The 17584-nt window shown below is 43.6% G+C and overlaps 1 protein-coding gene across 4 annotated transcripts; it reads right to left on the reverse strand.

The window, feature by feature from the left end:
* Window positions 1-610: 610 nt before the first annotated feature.
* On the reverse strand, window positions 611-17449 carry LOC117135581. 4 transcript variants are annotated; one of them, XM_033295906.1, is made up of 15 exons: window positions 17002-17449; window positions 8528-8878; window positions 8006-8200; window positions 7821-7952; window positions 7615-7757; window positions 7376-7459; window positions 7232-7292; window positions 5867-6652; window positions 4994-5230; window positions 4501-4554; window positions 4101-4426; window positions 2883-4033; window positions 2622-2822; window positions 2389-2550; window positions 2211-2332 (listed from the first exon to the last, which is right to left on the reverse strand). In XM_033295906.1, exons 2-15 carry the CDS (start codon window positions 8636-8638, stop codon window positions 2211-2213), a joined length of 3765 nt encoding a protein of 1254 aa, XP_033151797.1. In that variant the 5' UTR covers window positions 8639-8878; window positions 17002-17449. The 4 variants fall into 4 exon arrangements, with proteins under 4 accessions (XP_033151798.1, XP_033151797.1, XP_033151799.1 ...); XM_033295907.1 differs by lacking the exon at window positions 17002-17449 and having other exon boundaries at window positions 611-2332; window positions 8528-8638; XM_033295908.1 differs by lacking the exon at window positions 4994-5230.
* Between the last annotated feature and the right edge of the window lie 135 nt (window positions 17450-17584).

Genomic DNA, 17584 nt, shown 5'->3' on the forward strand with positions numbered 1-17584 from the left:
CCGCCGATTTCCTGCTCACTTTGATTCCATAATTCGTTATGGAATTTCCATTGAATTGAATTTTTCATAAATTATATTACTAATGGAACGTGGAAGTTGAGACGCAGCAATTAGGAAATAAAACACTGGCTCCTTTTGTATCAAAATATATAAATGTTTATTAGAATCCATGTATATATGCATACGTATATCCTATACGGACATATGTATGTACATACGTACGTACGCACGTATGTATGTAACTCTATATTCACGCAGTTAGTTATTCTCAATAATTATTATAATTATTGCATGTGTTTATTGGTTTGCCTGTGTATTTGTGGAGGGTACAGCTCGCTCAATTGAAGCCAATCATTAAATATACAGTAGTTTCTCTGATTTTTACTGAATATATATATATATATATATATATGCATATATATATATGTTAATTAAACGTGCAACTCGACCATGGCAAGTCGGTCGATTTTTCACAAATATGCACAATTATTTATTTGATTTGAAGAAAAATTACAATTTTCCAGCTCTTTACTTACTTGTCTGTGTGTGTGTGTTTTTGTTTGTCTAAAAAAATATTCGCAAATAATGGCAAATAATAATGCAACTAAAATCGTATCTTTGGCATTTTTTTATTCAAAATAAATTGATACCGTTTGTTGTTATTGCTGTTGTTGTTGCTAATGCGGCCGCTGTTTGCTCGATTACAAATTACATAATGTAAATAATTCAGCGGTTGAGCTTATGCAAATACACAAATTAGTTAATCATACTTAGTTTAATAGGCAATTGCGTAGCACTTTCGCGCACGTTTTCACACGACAAAATCAGTGTCCTCTCGTAAAGTAATTCAATTTCAATTTCAAGTTCAATTTCCATTTCAATTTCATTTCCCTTCATGCAACTATTGCTCTAACTTAGGCTCTGGACTTCCTCTATAAGTTCATATAAAATCAATGCATTACTCACTACGTGTTAGTTCGATTCAGGGATAAGGGACGGGTGGGGTAGATAGTAGATAGTAGGTAGTGGTGTAGTAAGTACTGCCCAACTAGCAGCTATAAACTAATCTAACCATTTCACATAGAATTATCCAAAGGGGAGCGTGTGAAAATCATTTAAAACTAGATTCTACTTTAAGTAATCCATTTTCGTATAAATATTTGTGTGTGTGTGAGTGTTGTATGTTGTGTGTGTGTCTGGTGGATATGGTCTGTTGGTTTGTCTGTCTGTGGGAAGCACTTGTGGGCAATTAGGAATCGATTGGTATTCATACGGCTAGTTCGATCCGAGTACCTGGATTATTGGCAGCACTATTGTGGGTTCGATTGCTTCTTAGAATGTAAAATAATCAAGCTCCTTGCGGACATGTCCTTCGCTGGACGTCCCATTAAGTTAAGCCAATGGTAAAACAACTAAAATGCTAAACTCAATTGGGCACCAACCAGCGGCAAGTGCGCAGCCTGCCTCGGTGGTTCCCCTGATCCTTTCATGGAAATATGCAGCAAAGTGGTCCAATGATTAAAAACAAAACATGCAAACAATTCAGCTTGAGCAAATCAAGCTGAAAGTCTAATAGCTGCCCAGGGACGTGGGACGAAGGACATGTGTGCCTACTTTCTCGCGCTTAACTTAATTTTAGTACAAAGAGTTTTAAATGCTATGCTTAAAATGGGCTCGTGTGCATGTGTCTGTGTGTTTTTCAAGCTCCGATGCTTGTCTCGTACCAAACACCATTTGTGTCCTTGTGGATGTGCTCGTGTGTTCGCGTGGTATACATATAAATTAGAGTACATACTAAATAAATAATATGCAGCATAGTTCATCGATTTGTGTTTTGTGTTAGTGATACTCGATAGTCCTACGGTGTAGGCTGTATGTTTGCCAGTAATTTAGCACTTGATTGTTTCTCCATTCTCGGCTAATACAAAACGTTATCCAAAAAAACTCCATCGACTTGGCGAATACTTCTCGGCTGGGATCCAGTTTCCCTCAATTCGAATACGGTGTCCAAAGAAACCAATTTGCACTTGGATATATACAAAAGAGTTTGCTTAGTTGCATATAACTTGTGCCAAATCGGTTAAATATATATATATATATATATATGTATATATCTATGTAGATTGTGTGGTTAATACGATGCGATTGTTATTATTGTTGCAGTTGCTTCCAATCTGGTTTGCTATTTTCCTGCTGCTCTTGACACTGATTTATGGCGACACATATGGCGGTGGTTTGCGGTAGGAGGGCGTGGCTGGCGACTTGCCACGCACTTCCCGGCCGCCCACAACCACCGACGGTGGTGGCACATAATCGTCCACGTCGTTGTCACCTGCAAGGAGTACACGATTAGCATATTATAAATAAAACGGATCGATGTGGGCGCACCATTCATGTTTGAGGTATTGTAGGATGGAGGCAGCAGTGGCGGCTTCTCGTCCTTGAGTATGACAGGACTCTTGTTGCCGATCTCGGGCTTCTCCTCGTACTCGTCCTGGAAGATGACGGGAATACCCTTGGCACGGAAGGACTTGCGCTCCTCTTCGTCGCCTAGAAAGCAAATCGAGAGATACATTTTGTGAAGCAGTGAAATATGAATTCAGTCAGTTTCGTCGGCCTACCTAGCTCCATTTTGCCGCTCCTTTGGCGACACCAGTGCAGGCAACAGGCAATGATTGAGGCAGCCACAAGCATCGCCACAATGATCACGATGGGCCATACGAACGTGATCATGTAATCCTCGCCGAAAGAGGACTTATGAGTAGGCTCCTCGGGGCGACTAGGTATGTAATCAAGCTGGTTGGTGTCTATGTTCTCGGTATCTGTAATAATATGGTAATTTTAAAGTTAATCGTATGGTAAAATAGCGATGCAATCCTTACGATGACAAATACTGAAGGGCACCACCGAAAAGTTGGTCAGATTGAGCTCGGGTCCCAGAGCCCGTTTGGCTGCCTCCCTCAGGCTGAGGTCACTGTTTAGGTAAACGCTCCTGGTCATGGCCACTTCCTTCTCCCGACAGCTGTTGTGCTTCCTGTACAGCGTCGTATTGTAGAAGTTCACTATGGTACCATCGGAGTCGTGGTGTGTGGTTATCGAACGGATCTGGATCTGGCCAGTAGTAGGATCTCCATTCAGCTTCGCCACACGCTCTACAAACTTCCGCTGCAGATCGGCGTTGAATCGCTCGTGCTTGATAGACAGATACGCTTTGAAGAAGAACCCAAAGTCACGCTTGGGCGCTGGGCTGACCACTACGACCAGGGCATCGTGGGCACTCAAGCCACCACTGTCCTCGGCGACCAACAGATATTCCTCGGAACCAATGTCGCCGCTTTTCGGAATGCCGTAGAACTCTTCGTTCTTGGAGTCGAACTGCAGCCAGTGTCGTGGGCTCAGCTCAAGGTGATCCCTGGTTTTCAAGGTAAGAGTCAACTGATTGTCGTTCGCATCATAGAAGGTATCCGCCGGCACTTTGTAGACCAGCAGCTGGCCCAAGCTGGCGTTAACGCGATCCACCTGGTTGCGTGGCATTGGCGGCACATTCTTGGTCATATGCTGCGTGGGCTTCACCTGAGTTAAATCCTTCTGGCAGGATCCGATTAATTGTCCGGTTATAGATTTGATTCCCAGCTGTGGCTGAACCAAATCACTCAGTCTATTGGCATCCAGTCGTGCAATAATATCCTTTAGTTCCTTTTCGGGACACTCGCTGGTGGGCAGCGTTTCGTTAAAGTAAACGAAGGTGGCACTGTGTGGATCGTGAGGCGTCTGTCGGATCTCACGCACCACCACCGCCGAGTTGGTGGAGTCATCTAAGGTTCTGGCCACCGCATTAATAAGCTTCAACTGCCAATCAATGTTGTGACCCGGCTTCTCGTTTATCCGTACGAAAACGCTGATCTCGTGGTTAATGGTCCGCACCGCACGATGCTGCTGCACACTTATCTCCACAGTTTCTGTGACACTGGCATTGCCCGAATCCGTGGCCGACAGGCGATATTGCCAGCGGGATACGGTGTCGTCCAGAGGCCTAGAAATAAAATGGGCTTTATAAATCGAAATCCTTATTAATACATTTTGGTGAACCAACTACTCACAGGCCATAAAGCTCCCGCTTGTCGGCGTTGAACTGCAGCCAAGAGTTCGCCTTTAGCTCGTGGCCATCCTTGTCGGTGAGCGCCAGGCGGAGATTGCCCTGATCCTCGGCATCGTAAAACGTTTCCGGAAGCACATGGAAGGTGAAGGCCTTGCCCGATGTGACAGCCAGCTTCTGCAGGCGCGTCTTGATGATGGGCGGACTATTCTCCTCCGGCTGCGGTTCCATGTAGTCGGTGGAGACGAAGGTGCTGCTACTGCTGCTCGACTCCGGAGTAGCTGCCGTGGTCGTGGCCACCGAAGATGTGGGCGTGGCGGGCGTCGACAGCTGTTGGCAAAAATGCGAGTTTAATGTTATTAGTGGAGATTCCAGCGTTGCCAGGGGAATATGGCTGATGTTACCTCATTATTGGCCAGGCTGTTGTTGCCGCTGCTGATGGCGTCGGGTTCTCCTTCCTGGGAATTACACCGAAATTATTAACATTGAGATGGCTAATTGGCGACAGATGGCTGGCTAAGTATCATGCTGCAAAGTCATCGGCTAAGGAGGCAGGCAGAGTGAGTGTGTTAGCGAGTGTTAGTGTTAGTACAACCAATACGGATACGGTACGGATACAAGTAAGTGCTCCATAGTGGACATGCAATTACCAAGGACCTCATGCAGGAGCTCTGGTTCGCTAATTGCCTGCCCTTACATGCTAAGTGCATTTGGCTGGAAGCAATTTCCCCTAATTGGATTCGGGATAAACGGTGAGACAATCGGGTGGAGATGGGTTTTGTTGAGAGCCGGAATGGTGGTATTGTACTTTCAAGAGCGGGTGGAGGTGCAAATCTATGGCTTAACATCTAAATTGCGATTGCTATTGCAATTGCGATTGCGATTGCGAGATTTCACCTTAGAGCTAATCGTGCGGTGCGTTGTGGACTCTATATGAAATTCGCTTTCGCCTGCTGTTGTTGCAGATGCATTGGCAGTTGTGGCTGTTGCGGTTGCTGCTGCTGCTGTTGCTGCTGCTGCTGTGCTTGCAATGGCAGTTGCAGTTGCAGTTGGCTGTGTTGCAGTAGCAGTGCCCTCAAAATCGTCGATGGGCAGCTGGGTGCTCAGCTCGAGCTCATTAAGCACAGTATTTGGCTGCGTTTTTTTTTGGTGTTTAATTGGTAACAAATATGAGTAGGTTTTCTCCAAGGGGCGAAAGGTGGGCGGGTATCTACGCAGTCCCTGAGCAACTCAAACCCTGCATACCATCTTACTTTATGTACTACGTACGTTTGTTAGGACTATCATACAAATACTCTTAATCTTAAGCTACACCATAAATAGTTATATACACATCCTGCTATCCTTCACTACAAAAAAAAACTAACTGCAGCTACACAAAAAGTATGTACACTTATCTTTATAACTATTTGCTATCTAGTCAGTCTAACATTTATGCTCTCGCACTTGCCAACTCCACTAAAATCTTGTACGGCAGTTACGTAAATGTCCTGTCATTTTGTGGAGTTTGGCTTTTTTTTATGGGACGCTACGTTTACACAGCACAAAGACAATAAAACACAATATCAATATATGTATGTAAAAAGAGAGTCGTAAGCTAAACTAACTCCTGACACAAAGCGCCGGTGGAGAGAGGTGGAAGAGAACGTTTTACATGTGACAACACAGGGGACAACAAGGACATACGGACATGAGGCACGCACACGTACAACGGCGAGGCAAAAGGACACTCGTTCGTATTATACACACACACAGAAGCGACATCATTACCTTTGGCGATTCAGACAGTGTTGTTGTTGTTGTAGTTGTTGTTGCTGTTGATGATGCTGTTGTTGTTGTTGAGACTGTTGCTGTTGTGCTTGTTGTTATTGTTGATGATGAGAATGATGATGCAGATGTGGTTGGCTGAGTGGCTTGTGTCGGAACGGATGACGATGGAGGAGGTGAGGCAGATGGAGATGATGAGGATGTGGTGGCTAGGCCATTTCTGTCTAGCTCTGTGGGCATGACCGTGGGTGAGTTAGCTGGGGACAGGTGAGGGGTCGACACCGAAGTTGAATCTTCTCCAGCTTCGCTGCCAGATGCAATCGATGCGACGGGCGCGAACGAGGACGACACCGAAGAGGTGGCGTCATAGGGTGAAAAGGGCTTCTGTGTTTCGCGAGCGAACATCGAGGGCGTGGGCGTGGCCGAGGCTTCCACATCGATAGCCGGCACAGCGCCGGAGTCCACCGAAATTTCTTGCTCCTCCAAATCAACGGGCTTTACCATTTCCGTGGCACGTGTGGCCGCCGCACTGGTGGTTTCGTCTGGCACAATCTCCGCGGCCAGTGGAACTCCCAGTTGCTGTAGTTCCACTTCCTCCTCATCATCACCATCGTCGGCTTCGCCCAGAACGGGCAGCTCCTTGATATTCTTCGTATTCTCAATCGTCTTGCTGATGACGGACTCCAGCTTGGAGACGCTCTCTTCGATCTCCTCCTCCACGTCCGGAACCAGGGGAACAGCCGACGAAGAGACGGACTCGGGCGACACTATCTTCTCCGACACCTCCAACTTTTGGGTTAGTCACAGCGAATGAGTCGAGTTGGTTAGTTGTCGAGGCGATTTCGAAATGGTTTACATATTTTACAATATATTTGGTTGATTGGTTGATAACATTAACACACAATTAGATCGATATACACAGAGTGAGAGAACGAGAGGAAGATAGCAAAAAGAGAAGAAAAAACATAAACACCGTATGATGAATTATAGTTATTTTCAGTGTACGCATGTGGGTGTGTTTGTTTGTGTATGTTCCATTTAGATGCATGTGTGGGTGTGTGTGCAGTGTGGTTTTCGGATATTAATCCAAATTGCGGTTATTAACAAAGTGCAGTGAAAACAAACAGAACCAAATATGTAGCTTCCGGAAATCAAAATCGTATCTAGACAGTAAGTCCAACGCGATCCATACAGATCCATTCAGATGATACACGTAATACATACATATGTCAGCATGTGTGGTTAACCAACAAGTATGAACCGCGGGTATTCTCATTTAAACGTATGTATCAGATAAAGAAAACACCCAGAGAAACCGAAACAAATATGGCGAATTGGCTCCAAAACAATTGGCCTCAACACACTCACCGCTCCGTGATGATGTCGATGGGCATGTGTGGTCACTGGCGGCACTTCCGTACTGGGCTCACTGCACCCATCCATCGATGGCATACGAAAGAAATGCGAAATTATCAGTTATATGCCACACTCAGGTGAACGGATGATACTCACGCAACTTCCTCATCGTCATCCCCGTAGTCGTAGTCATCTTCATCGGCACCAGAACCCTCGGATTGACGTCGCTTGCGGTTTGATCTGGAGTTGAAGGAACGAGATTGGTGAGCCACATTAACAGGAAATCAGATATGCGGCTATCGACTTTGTTATCAGTAAATTCTATATTTAGAACTTTACGTTTTAAAACCACTTCCTCTTTAATAAGCCCGATGCATCATTGACTGCTTTCTCACCTTGATTTCAATTCCTTGCGCCAAATGAACCAAAGCCCGAAGTTCTCCTCCGTCAAAGCGCCAATGGTGCCATCCTTCATCTGGTGGGCAATCTGCTTGGCTATCGGTTCACCCATCACAAAGTAGCTTGGACCACAGCCGATCTGTAGAAAGGTTAGATTATGATAAAAAGGAAATGTTTTTATTCATTTAAATATAATACAAACCATGAAACTGGCGCGTCCCAGGCGACGATTGAGGGTCTCGATGTTCTTGTTGCCCTTGCCTCCTTTCCTCATGGCCAACTTGTGCATGGATCTCAGTTCCCGTTTAGACACCGAATCCAGGGAAATGAATTCCTACAAGGAAATACTTGAACTAATCCTTTTAAAGCATTCTTGGCAAAACAAACCTTGGGTATGGCAAAGAACTTGGCCAACTTGGCCTGGACATGAGCTCGTTTCGTGGCCGTGAGCTCACTCCAGTCGTGCTTCTTCAGCAAAAGTGAAAGCACAATTTCACTGGGAGTATTTTGGCAACTCATCAATTCCGTAACATACGGATCCTGTTTGTAGGCGGGCACATCCTTTGGCTCAATTACGGGGACCTTGAATGGAAAATGAGAGGGATGTGAAAAAGTATTTCAAACTATAATACATAGATGACTAATGTATAAAGCTATATATGATGAACAAAAATAAATTAAATTAAGGAAATTCAGTTGTATTTATTAATTAATTTGTAGTTTCAGTTGCAAGATAAGGTGAAAGTAAGCAATATAGATTGTACAGTCGAAAACCCGACAGCTATCTAATCTCTAGAATGGCTAGCTTATTAAGTAGTTTCCAAAAAAGAACCCATTCATCATTAATCAAAATTCTTGCAATTTCCAGGCCAATTTGATTACTTGTGACCCACATGGGAAACAACTCACCTGGGAGTCGTTGACATTGAAGTCCCGCTCGCCGTGAATCCATGCGACGAAGTCCAGGAGAAGGAACAGCGACAGGCTGGCACTGGCCGATAAGAACCACTGGAATCTCATGTTCGGTTCCGTCGGCGATATGTGTCGTTATGTGGTATAAATATGAGTCCAAAGAATGCAGTTTCGATTTCAGTCCAACGAAATCCAAGGCGGCAGTCGTGAGTTTTGGTTGCTGGTTCGGTTTCAGCTGGAGCTACAGTTTCCCAGCTGGGATTTCGCTTTCGTTTGGAGAGAGAAGAGAAAGGGGATGCGTCGATGCGGCATTTACATCATCATCTTCGTTAGCAGCGCCTTCACCATCTGCAAGTGGAATTTATGGGGAATTATTAGACATATTTTATGGCGCAAGGTCTTCGAGGGAGGAGGAGGAGGAGGTGGGTGCCATCCAACATGGTCTATGCTAATTAATTGTCGACTGGGTTCGGTGACCCAAACCCAATTTGTGCTTCGAGCATTTGTGTCTATGTTGCTGCAACTTTTCCCCCGATAAGTAATTAACATAAACAACCGTCAAATGTTGTTGTTTTTCCGGTATTTGTGGGGAAAATTAACGCTTGATTAACGTGATGCACATGATCTTTTTCGATAATTGAAGAGACACCAGCCAAAGAAAATGGAAAGTTCGACTTGAAAGGGGCTTTTAATTAAGCCACCACTTATGACAACTATGGGTGAAAGGGCGAAGACTATTGCTGTTTGATTATGAATTATTATTATGAATTATTTACGTAATACCAATAGAAGCTACCCATTCAATTGTCCCCCAAATGGAAGAATGGCACTCTGCTCCGAAATGAGCATCCTATACGAATCAGTACAACCCTTTCATGTCGCTCCAGTCCACTTCATGGAGTACTCGCCATAAATTTGTTAATCCCCTCATTGAACACGCATCCCCATCTACGATTTTCATTTGGCTGAAGCTTGTCGGCTTATCATCGACTTCTATTTATAGACCCATTCGACCAACCACTCCCCAAATAACTCTTCGATAATCATTCAACGCAGGCATTATCGCCGTACAAAACCCCATACCAATTTCGCTCCGGGTTCAAATGAGGCGACCATGTGTTGCAGTTGCGGGCAGACGACAGAAATTGGGGCAACATTGCACAATTTGCAGCATTCCGGCCGAATGGGGTTAACGTTTGTGACTTGCCATTAAAAAACGCATCGGGAAGTGGAGTAAAGTGCATGGGAATGCCTTAATTGAGGCATTAAATGTGCGATGCTACAAAGCACTAAGCAATATAGTGCATATACTGCATGGGGTTCGTCACTTGCAATCGATATCAAAGGAATGCCTTCTTCAAGCATCAACTTCTATTGAGTTATTGAATGCCATAAATAATGGAAATTATAATTGCTTATGCATGCGCAACAAAAATATCATTTGTTTTTCCATCGACTCGTATTTGTGTGTTGTGTGTTGCCTGCTTTCTAGTTAAATTTAATTGAAGACCTCCGTCCGTGGAGACCCAGCTGGAATAGCAAATGAGAAATGGGAAAAGGAGGAGCTGGAGGAGCTGGCCCAAGTGTCAAGCGGCGGCAATATGCCACCGATACAGACCTCTTGTCCTCTCCCTGCCAAACACCATATATATGCCACCATATATGAACTTAAAATGCAGCCAAGCATGCCGGGGCCATCAGTCGTTCGTTATACCCCATGAACACTCCACTCCGCTCCGCTCCTCTCCAGCTCCATGCCCCGGATCACCCCTTCCATGCTCCCTGCTCTTTGGCATGAATGAGAATGAGGCTTCGAGCCGAGTGTGTAGTGTATTTGCTGGGTATGCAAATGAATTAGCATTGCGCCAAATGCAAAAACCAAAGAATCACCGGAGGAGCTGGGGGGCAGGGCAACGTACATACATACATACGTAGTGGGTGCCGGAGCAATGAGAGAACATAACTTAACAGGCGGTATTACAAAACAAGTTTCTCCGTTGTTTCAGCCTGGTGAATGCAACGCTTCTGATGGGAGCTGCATCTGGCGTCTGCATGTCCAGTGGACGGATGATGGCCGCATCCATGCTGGTTCACTGGTTCACTAATGCCGCCAGTGGGGTTCGAGGGTCAGCACATAAATTGAGCCGACACAAAGGCAAACTAATAAAGGTACAAGAACAATATAGAAAAGAGCCATAATGATGGCGAGGATGAAGATGTGCTTGATGCTGCTGCACTGGGAAAAATCCAACAGATAGATCGATTTATTCATGAGATACACATAAATTATAGTTGACACCGCATAGCTTTCGTTTAGTTCAGCTTTAGTTTCAAGAAAATAAATCCACTCCAAGGCACGATACTATATTTCATGATATAGATAACATATCGAATGGATTTCTGGGTTCGTTAACACACGTTTTAGGGGAGCAATCAATCTTAAAGTGATACCTTTAAAATATCTCATTTCCGAAGTTCTTCGACCATAGAACCCTTTTTTCCAGTGTGTAGCCACCGCCCACGCATCGCGAGCCTTTCAAGTGGGCCGACTTTTATACATCGCCATCATTGTTGTGGCACTAATGTGATTAGAGAACAGGGCCTACATTTACAGCCGGCACTTTGCGATAGATGCCCCTTCCACTCTGTGTTATCGTTTCAGCTCTTCCCGCGGGCAATTAATCGTCTCCAGAGGTTGCGCCCAGTGCAGTTCAGTTCAATTAGCCTTGGTTAACACACACACACACACACACACAAGGTGGCTTCCACTGCATCATCATCATCTTGCAACTACGTGACACAAAAGATGTTGATTCTGCAGCGGCAGTGGCAGTGCAACAAAGAAATTCTTTCATCACAGAATGCAGCGACCGCATAAACAAATTTATTTTCATTCTCCCTGCACCCAGACGCATTACTCATCCGAGTCCATGGTTTTTGGTCGCATTCACTTGGTGGCCCAAAGTTTTTTATGGCATTTTTCTTGGCACTTAATGTATGTAATATGGTATTCCCTAACTTTAACTTCCTATTGGGTTTATGCAAGGGTTTCATTATGAAATCTTTTTCTAGTATAAAAACTATTATTCACTTGAATACAAACAAAATTAGACATTTGTTACATTGAACAACTGACTGTTAAGATTTTATGCCATTTAGAACTGACCTTTGCTGACTCATGAAAGAAACTAGCCCCTGTCAAACAATCTATACCCTTTTCGAACAATAAGAGTGTTTCATCTTCAATTAGCTTTCAATGTTGTCTTCTGTGTGGTTTCATCTTTCCCGTATTAATTCGGTTGGATTTCTTGTGAAATAATAAACCACAATTGTTCCAGCTTTCCTCCATGCTTTCTTTTCTTCACCAGCAGTTAAGTTACCCCTTCGATGTGGACAACGGGTGGAGCAGCCTTAATTAATTTGATTCGCCGCACTGGGCGCACAATTCCGACGATGAGCACGATGAATTCTTTGGGGGATGGGTGGTGGTGTGGGTTGGAGATGGCCAGGCATTGGACTAATGGATTGTTTGCCGCTTGTATTTTGTTTACGATGCTGGCCGATTGAAAAATTATTATACACAGGAAAACGCACACGAGTACGAATTTTGTGTACACATATGCTCGTTTGCCCGGCGTTTGACCCACAATCTTGTCGTTGGAAATAGTCTTATTGAAAATATGCTTTGTTGCACGCATCGCCAGTGAACTGGAAACTCAAAAAATTTGGCTGGGGAGCGTTGGAAATACCCAGCTCTATACAGTGGAAAGCAGGCCATGCAATTACCAAAAATAGCCCAAAGTCTCTTGACTCCACTCAATCATCGCCACGCATTGGCTATGAGTTTTTTTTTTTTTCGGTTCCCGCCCATTTGGAATCCAATGCAATGGGATATCTGGGCTGGTCACGAAAGGCGTGTCGCATTCTGGTTTTTTATAAAAAAGCAAAAAAAAAATTAAAAGCCCAGTACACCAAACGAAAGGCAAGAAAAAATACTTTATAATGACTTCAGCAAAAAAATTGTAACCCAAACGAGGGAAACTCAAAATGAAAAACAAAGCGATACGTCAGAAAAAACTTTTCCATGCCTCGTTTGTTGTTTCCTTCATTTTAATGATAAACAAAAATATTCATAAAATGTTCATTTACATATGTACCAATTTTATGTATGGGTTTATTTTTTAAAAATTCGTAAGTCCTTGCATTTCGAAAAACAAATTTCGTTAGTGGAAAGAGCGATTTTGAAAACACTTTCCAAAGAGATGTTTGTTGTTTTATTCTATTTAACGATACACAAAACCAGCTGGAACTCAGCAACATATTCGGTTTTTCAGTACTTAAAGAGCATTTCTTAGTACATGATCTTCTAGTAACCGAAATTTCCACTTGCTTAAGAGTATCTAAAGCAGTTTCTATTTATTTCGAAATCGCTTTCGCTGATCTTTTATCACATGTGAATATATCTGATGACAGCAGAGTACGCAGAGTGTCCCGAATTCCGAAAACCCATCCATTCGATTTCCCAACTGAGAATACCCTATGATGTCATGCGTGGATCTTATGACTTTATTCTCCAGTCCGCTTCACGCGTTTCTTCTGCGTAAATAAAAACAATCCGAAGAATCAACTGGAAGCGCGACACATGGTGAGCATTAGCATGGCTTTCACAGATAGCGCTCCGCTGGCCCGAAAACCCAAAGATATGATAAGAGTGGTTAGTAAGTAGGCTGATATGCATATCCGATAAGGGGGGCTAACGAATAAAAAATTGAGAAAACCATCAAGGTGTAACCCAATTTCCGGCACATTGCCCAAGAGCCCAATGATCCGTGGAAAGCGGGCCCAAAAAGGTGTTAAGCCGATTCGAAATCCCCGCCACGTACATACGTGATGCACTGGGGGGCAGTAAAATGGAGGCGTTGCCGTGGTTGCAGTTGCAATTGTCGCTGACACAGATGCGCCCATATAAACATACATATGTACGTGTACATATATCGGTAATTCATAGAGTTTAATTGAGTGTAAGGGTATGACGATGATGAAGACCAATTTGGTGATATGCATAATTGAAGTGGGTTACGGCGACAGGGAGAAGGGGCAATTGCAATCCGATTTCCAATTAAGACAAACAAACCATGACAAAACGATGGCTAAATTGGATAACATCTAAATGCGCACAAAGTCGAAGTAATTGTAGTCTAAATGTAATTTGATTAGAAATCACGCGGCAATTATCGCTTCAGCGAAACTGGAGAAGTTCCCAGAAGTCCGTGGCCCAAGGAATGGCGGTGGTGGAGTGGTGCCAGGGGAGCACCTACAGGTTGGGGGCATTGCTCCACTCCCCAGTACTTTGCACCACACTGGCCAAAAAGTTGAAGTCGAACTTCTTTTATGGCCAATATAAACTAGCTTATATGAACTGCAAAATTTAGACTTTCTTTGATGACATACGGAGTTTTGAGTTATACAACTTCAACTGTGCACATTTTTCTCGCAGTGCACTGAGTTGCGGATATTTTTGCGTGGGGCCGATGTCTGCTGCTAATACTTGATGCTTGGGGACTTGAGGTCTTGGGCAGGGCATCCGCCAAAGAGGGGAAAGGGAGCGGGACGCACAGGCAGGGCATCCGCCATTTTGGCCAAATGGTGGCGGCGTTGGAGTTGCAACAGTTGTTGTTGCTGCTGCTGCGTTGGGAGCCATGCGCGCAGTTGGCGATCAAATGCGCTCCAAGATCTGTTGCATGCATAATGATGCCGTCTGTTGTATATCTGCTCGCTGTCGCCGATGTTTCGTTAAATTGTCTATGTGTGTGCTTGCAGCAACAGAAAACAACGGCAACACAGGCCAATGCTAAAAACAAACATAAAACAACGCAATGCCATAAAGTTCAAGCCAACACACACACACAGAGCGCCACTTACTCACTCTCGCACACAAGCAAACAAGCAAGCGAACACAGATACTAAGGCGTTGATGAAGACGACAGACAGCAGATACAAGAGCTGAGAGATACAACAACAAACAGCGATCCAGTGCCGGCTGGTTGGAGAATTGGACAGCTGCCGCCACGATAGCTACGATACTCGTACTCCGGCCGGCCTGGCCAAGTATTTCTGTACTTTAACGGGCCACAGAGAAGCGAAAAGCAAAAAGAATTGGTACTAAACAAAACAAGGGGGGAGCGGACAACGAAGTGTTTATACCCTTACTAAAAGAATAAAAAACTTGAAGTTTAACTGATATTACAGTTTAGAGAAAAGGCGAAACTTTACAACTGTATAAGAATATTATTCAATATTTGTAACCTAACTTGTTAAAGAAAAACATAGTTCAATGAATTCTTGTTATGTAGATCCCATGACTTAAATACGACTATCTTTCTCTCTCTATCTCTCCTTCAGCCCAATTTGTTTCAATATTATCATATTATTATTATCAAATTTCAAAGGTTATCTCTATAAAATCATTCGAGTATTACTCTTGCATTTAATTTGCTAAAATTATAAAAAAAAAAAATTTTAATTTATCAATCCAATTAATTGCGTGGGTGCCACAAAGAGAATAGCAAAAGTGAAAAGTTCACTTTTGAGTCATCAAAAGCGAGAATGTAAGCCCAATGACGAGCCATCATCCAGATGCGAGGCCAAAACAGACATTCTTATAATTAGTGAAAAAAGCGGGCGAAAAAGGGTCTGCACTTGACACGCAACCCGGGAAATGGCCGCTCACTCCCTAATAGGACACACACCACCCCCCCACCCTCCCACGGGAAACCGGGACCGCCCTCATCGTTGGGCCAGCAACAAATTGACGCAATCTGATTAAAAACGCATCAAAATAAAACCAACTGGTGGCGAAGGGAAACCGGGAAATGGGCGAAGGGACAACAACCTATGCTAAACGCTCGTAAAAGTAATTTTGTTGGCCCAAACACACACACACTTGCACTCGAGGCACACGCACACACGTGCAGAGACACTAACACAGAGATACGTAATTTAGGGGTGCTGGCGGAAGTGAAAAGGAAACATCTAGTCCTCTAAGAACAGCCGTCGTCCCCTTTTTGCGTACGCAGCATCCGCAAAAGAGTGCCGAAAACTGAGTGGTAATGCCGGGATTTTCTACAGTATGCACTCGCAAAATGGGAAAAACGTATAATAAACCAAACCAGGCAAAGCATAAATTTTGTGGATTGCAATTATATATAATTTATATATAATATAATATAGAATGTACATAGATAGATAAAATATCACATTCAATCAAAAACCAACGTTGATGACTTAATCCACTAAATGCTAAATATTGTGCAAATAAGCTATTGTACGTATTGTTCACACATTCTATGCGTTCTTACGTCTGAAAATGTCGACCTATTTATTTTTATGGTAGTAATAAGTTTTTATTGCTTTGCCATGCAAAAATTGTATATACACGTGACTTTTACATATAGAACTAAGTCATTTAAGTTCTTAAGCAGAAATTGTTTACTCACATTGCAACAAATTTAAAAGCACCTGAAATGTAACTCTTTTGAATAACTTCTTAAATGGTCTCAGTAAATGCATTTTTAAGCCTAACTTCATTTGGTTCCTGCGCACCAGGTTTCACAGTACTGAAACATTGGTGCCGTGTATGGCCAAAAATCACAGTGCGGGCGGAAACTTAGTGCCGTCATCAAAATACGCACACACACACACACACACATTGGAGAACACGGGGAGAGAGCAAGATAGAAAGGGGCAGACAGATGAAATCAGAAAAAGGAGAAAAGGAGGAGAAGGCAAACGGAGTGACAGCTGCCCCATTCGCATCCGGGAAAAAGTGGCCGCTAAAATCATTTGTTAAGTGCGGTGGCCATGACAACTGGCCCAAAAGTCGGAGGGTCCTGTTTTTGGTCTGATTTTTCAATTTTTAAATCTCCCTCTGTGCAGAACGCACACACATATGCAAGTATTTCCATCATCATACACGCCAGCAAACAAAACAAGAACAACAGCCGTGTGCAGCCTCCTGCCCCCTTTTACACGCAGAGAAATAAAGTATAGCATTTCGAAATTTAATCCAAAAACATTTTAATGCATTTTTGTTCAACCTCTTGCTTTAATTGGCTACAAAATATGGTTTTCGTTCGAGACTCTCAGCAAAAATGGTTCTACCTATAATATCTTTTGGGATATAAAAATAATCTATTCCTTATTTCGTTCAGTGCATACATTTCGCTTCCGTGTTTCGAAATTCAATTTATGTATACTTTATGGAGTCGCAGCCGGCTCCCCAAGCTCCACTTCGCCCCCCTTTTTGCCCAGTGAGGCGGAGAAAATTGTAAGTTCAGGAAAATCGATTTTCTTGTTGTATTTTTTGTGCCGTTTTTCATTATTTTTTTGGCTCGCTGCAGACATGGCTAATTGGAGTTCTTTTTGTTGCATCAGCTCGTGAACTGAATGCTGCAGTTTGCATCTTCACTCACCTCGTTGCGCTATTTTTAATGCACCGGATTCGGGGATTCGGATTCGGATTCCCTGTTTCGGGGGATTCGATTCGGGACTCTCCTGCCCCACTTCCCCTCCCTTTTGGCCAAGGAAATTGCGTCCAGAGAGCGACACTCACACTCGCACGCACAAACACACGCACGCACACACGACTGCAGCAATGTTTCTCTTCAATTGCAGAGCGCTTTTTTATTCTATTTTCACGAACTCACTCGCGATTTTTACGCACTTCCTTACGGCGAGAGCTATATCGTTTGAGATAGTAATTGCGTGGAGTAATTGTGCTTCACATGCTGCCTGTTTTCCGAACGCTTTTCACTTTTCTTTCTTTTCTTTGCAGCTGAATGGGAGCAGAAAACAAACGCAGCCCTAACGGCACCGAGTTGTGGTTGTTGTTGGCTGGGCAGTGTGACCGCAACTGAGGGTGGAAAAGAATCCGTGGCGGAAAATATACCGAAATGTATCTTGCAGATTCATTTGCAACAGCTGCGCTGCCACAACCATCGTGGGTACATAGAGATGGCACAATTCGATATATGTAACCGTACATATTCATTCCAT

The sequence above is a fragment of the Drosophila mauritiana genome, chromosome 2R (genome assembly GCF_004382145.1).
Source record: "Drosophila mauritiana strain mau12 chromosome 2R, ASM438214v1, whole genome shotgun sequence".
Classification (NCBI taxonomy): Eukaryota; Metazoa; Arthropoda; class Insecta; order Diptera; family Drosophilidae; genus Drosophila; species Drosophila mauritiana.